Source organism: Coptis chinensis, chromosome 6 (assembly GCF_015680905.1).
Source record: "Coptis chinensis isolate HL-2020 chromosome 6, ASM1568090v1, whole genome shotgun sequence".
Lineage (NCBI taxonomy): Eukaryota > Viridiplantae > Streptophyta > Magnoliopsida > Ranunculales > Ranunculaceae > Coptis > Coptis chinensis.
Window position 1 is genome coordinate 79651722 of NC_141461.1, and position 3977 is coordinate 79655698.

General features: G+C 35.4%; 1 protein-coding gene across 1 annotated transcript; it reads right to left on the reverse strand.

Moving 5' to 3' along the window:
- Positions 1-430: 430 nt before the first annotated feature.
- LOC147494699 (protein CONSERVED ONLY IN THE GREEN LINEAGE 160, chloroplastic-like) lies at positions 431-1357 on the reverse strand. Its single transcript, XM_086568217.1, has 4 exons — positions 1271-1357; positions 1081-1161; positions 849-940; positions 431-578 (listed from the first exon to the last, which is right to left on the reverse strand). Exons 1-4 carry the CDS (start codon positions 1355-1357, stop codon positions 431-433), a joined length of 408 nt encoding a protein of 135 aa, XP_086424343.1.
- Positions 1358-3977: the final 2620 nt, after the last annotated feature.

Genomic DNA, 3977 nt, shown 5'->3' on the forward strand with positions numbered 1-3977 from the left:
TCCTAATAAACCTCGAGACTAATCAGATTCATATATCTTCCATTTTTAATAATTTAATCTATAAAAGGACAAATTTCAAACATTGTGTGGCATGGAAAATGAAAACAAACAAACGAAAAATGTACTAGCTTTCCTAATTATATAATGAGTAACTGTGTATTGTGTCTTCACAAACTGTTGACTACTTGAAACCATGTCATTGTAGTTTCTCCTGAAATTCCATGTTTTTTATTTTTATTTTTATTACTTAGCACCACAAATACATTACCTACCAATATTATCACAATCTCACCAAGAGAGTCTAAACATGTCTACAACCCCTACTAATTTGAGTTTTGTTTATACTCTTTTTTGTTTGGCTAAAAACATGACCTGATAGATAGGGAAAAGCTAAAGAAAGGAAAGATGTGTGTTCTCAAAATGTGAATAATTAATTGGACTCACTACAAAATTTACTAATGTTAATGGGCACAGGAGAAATGCACTTGAGAATCCCCCTAGCTCCACCAGCCATTGAATCAACATTATTCCTGAGCATCCTTATGTACACCAAAGATCCAATAAAACCTGCGCCAAAACTGAATACAGAACACAACATATAAAAGTTTATATAGAAAAAAATCCATGATGCCAATTCTCATAATTGGATATCTAGTGGAACATGGAACATGGCACTTTAAAAGATTCCAACTTTTACATTTGTTCTCCTTGTGCATGATCCAATACATACATAGTACAAATCACTAATCAATCTTATCATTCATATGTGGGCAAGTGAGTGAATTTGATACTTTTTAGTCAAGCCTCAAACATGTACAACATATTGCATATGCATATCAATAGCCTACCTAGCTGCAATCTCTGGAGAATAGGAAAAATAAGCCGAGATGATACCAATACCACCTACGCCCAAAGTTAGGCTTTGTAATTTCCTCTTCAACTGTAAATACATTAGAAAACCCATTAGCAACCAATTATGTTCCCTTTATTTGTTTTCAAATTTTCTTTACCAGTAAAAATTAATTGGTCGCCCCACAAAGAAGTATATGATCATAAGTCACCACAACAGAACATTCGTACCTTGAGATACCGTTCCCTTGCCTCAGCTGCCAAAACTTTTGGGTCCCCTCGAGGCTTCTTTGTTTCATGAAGCATGACATCCTGGAACGAATTAGCTATGCATGTAAGTGATGTCTCTTAAAATTTATTCTGCCAGAGAGACTTTGAGCATCAGGAAAGCTAAAGCAGGAAGTTAACAGCTCTAACTTACGGTGCTGCCTGTTGCAGACTTAGCAGCCATGTTCCATTTCTCTTGCTCACAACGGGTAGGGGCCAATTTCCATCTAGGTGCTGCCATTTTCGGGCTCTGAAAGATTATTAGTTTTCACAACTTCGTAAGTGTACAGAATCAAAAAGAGGGTAACCAAAATTTTAAATTAAAAGGTAACCGTCATACTTCACTGGCTCGGAGACTTCGTCTTGCTGCTTCAACTTGTAGCTCTAAGACACGCTTAGAAGGTTCTATAAGCTCTTTGCTCAAATCAACTCCACATTGGACTCCAGAATAACACAATTAGTTATAACAAAAAATTATCTTTGGGGAGCAACAATATGCAGTCCCAGGAAAGAATCCCAAGACGACGTCAAGATATACCTGTCAAGTCTCATAGATCTGTTAAGGCTTAGAAACCCAGAGGGCTTTTCCTGTAAAACGAATATATGAATCAACAAACAAAGGAACTCCTAGGTCAAAAGGAAAAGAAATGATTCTCATATTACTTCTTTAGCATTAAACCTCACTATTACAAGAGACTATAAATTATGAAAGACCCCAATTATGAATTTGCTCCCTTGACCATTTGAGTTTGACACCGTCAACGACAAAGTTACCAAATCAATTGCATGATGAGACCAAGATTGGTCAATAAGACATCGCTACTCAAGACATCACAATGGGAGCTCATATGTATTCAGCCTATTTCTTGCCCTCCTTCCTGCCCCTCTCTATGCCTCTCCGTCTTGATATTCCAGGCATACCCTCCAAGGAGTAAGCCATGGCTAGTGACAACTTTAACCCTCCCTCCCTCCCTCCCTCTCTCTCTCGCACCCTAATGTCATCTTTCACGATTGCTATACATCACTGCCACTTAAGAAACCACCCAACCTATTCGACCCAATTTTACGCCACTCATCAACCTTAAAAAAAAAACTCATCCTTCATATATTAGTAACTGACAATGCAAGCATAATGCACCCACAAATACAATGCTGACGTTTTCACATTACATACACTAAAACTCGGCACAGTGCAAACATTCCCTTCACTCCATGCTCACGAAACAACTAAAACTACTTATACAATAGCAATGTACACTTCCAAAGATACAATCTTTGCATTGAATTAAACAGACCAATACTTCAAAAACAAACCTTAGGAGAAGGAGATTGCAACTAAGAATCCGGGGCATTTAGTGAATTTATGAATTGTGAACATGAAAGAAATACCTTGAAGAAACCCAACAACACCTGGTCTACGCTGAAAAAAATCATGAGAGACAAATCTGTTCAATAAATATCAGCTTAACAAATATCAATAGTGGCACTCAACACGCTCCCTAATGGTGATTAATTTGATGTGTATTTTGTAAGATGCTTAAACCTTAAGAAAGGCATAAACTCAATGACCTTAAGAACGAAAAATAAAACTATTAGTTGAAGAGAATTTACTTCATTCTCACCCAAAAATTTAATGTAACTATAGCAAATTCAGTAACAACATTTTAACATAACTAACTCCCTATCATTATATTAATTTTCTGCAATTCTTTCTCAAACAAATTGATGGGTAATGAGACATGCTTTTGTTTTGGTGCATTTCTGGTTAATACATGTTGATTAGTATATCCTTCTAACAATAGTAGGACTACACGGTACCAATAAAAAAAACTCAAAGATGGTAAGAAATTGTAGGAGTTTATTGAAGAGATCAGGTACCTCCATTATACGCCAAATTAGAATGTATCTTTCCGTCTACCTTAAGAAGCTTCAACATTCAAGTTGGGAATCTAAAGTGCTTTAAGAAATTTGTCTTGAAACTCAGTTAATGGGTGACAGTTTATTGTAATTCTTGGGCACTTCCAATTTGTTCACAAAGGATCAACAAAACACAAACAAAAATTAAAAGCTAATGGCCACATACCTTAAGAACAGATTCCCATTGATTACTTCATATAGCTTCATTGAAAGCATTCAAAACCAATTTCGTCCAAAGCCAAGTTGATTTTGCAAAAATAGCTTTCCTCTCAATGCCTTTAACATCATCTTCACTTCTCAAAATCCAAGTGGTTTATGGTTTCATTGGTAGATCAAGAAAAAAAGTCCATGTTCACTATAAATCAATATTTTCACAACATACCCCATTAAAACCCCATTAAAATCAGAAAATCAGACCAACCACTCCAAAATTTAAATTTTATTGGGAAAATGGAAAAACTAACAATTCTGACAATTTTGCAATATGGAAGTTGTTTCTTGATACGACAAAATTTATGGAATTAGCATAATCAACAACACATAGATTAGACACGTACATAACTCTCCACATGCTCCTGATCCTAATTTCCATTCTCAAAAACCAATTTAAGGTTTTTGGGTTCCAAATATAAAAGTGTAATTAAAACTCTCAAACAATACCAAAACCTCAAATAAAATCAAACCCCACTAAATAGGAAGACATGAATAAACAAAAAGTACTCAAACAAGATTTCTCAACATTTAAAAAGACATTAATAAGACATACAACTTTTATTTATTGCACTAACAAAAATATAGTAGACTTCAAAGTGCCTACAACGGTACCTAGTGGAATCATGCTCTCCTGCTGCACAAAAAATTCAGTGCCTCCGACACTCCTTTATGCTAATGCGACTCCTCATAGTTTTGTGGTGCTCGAATAAAAATCTCGTAGATATACTTAC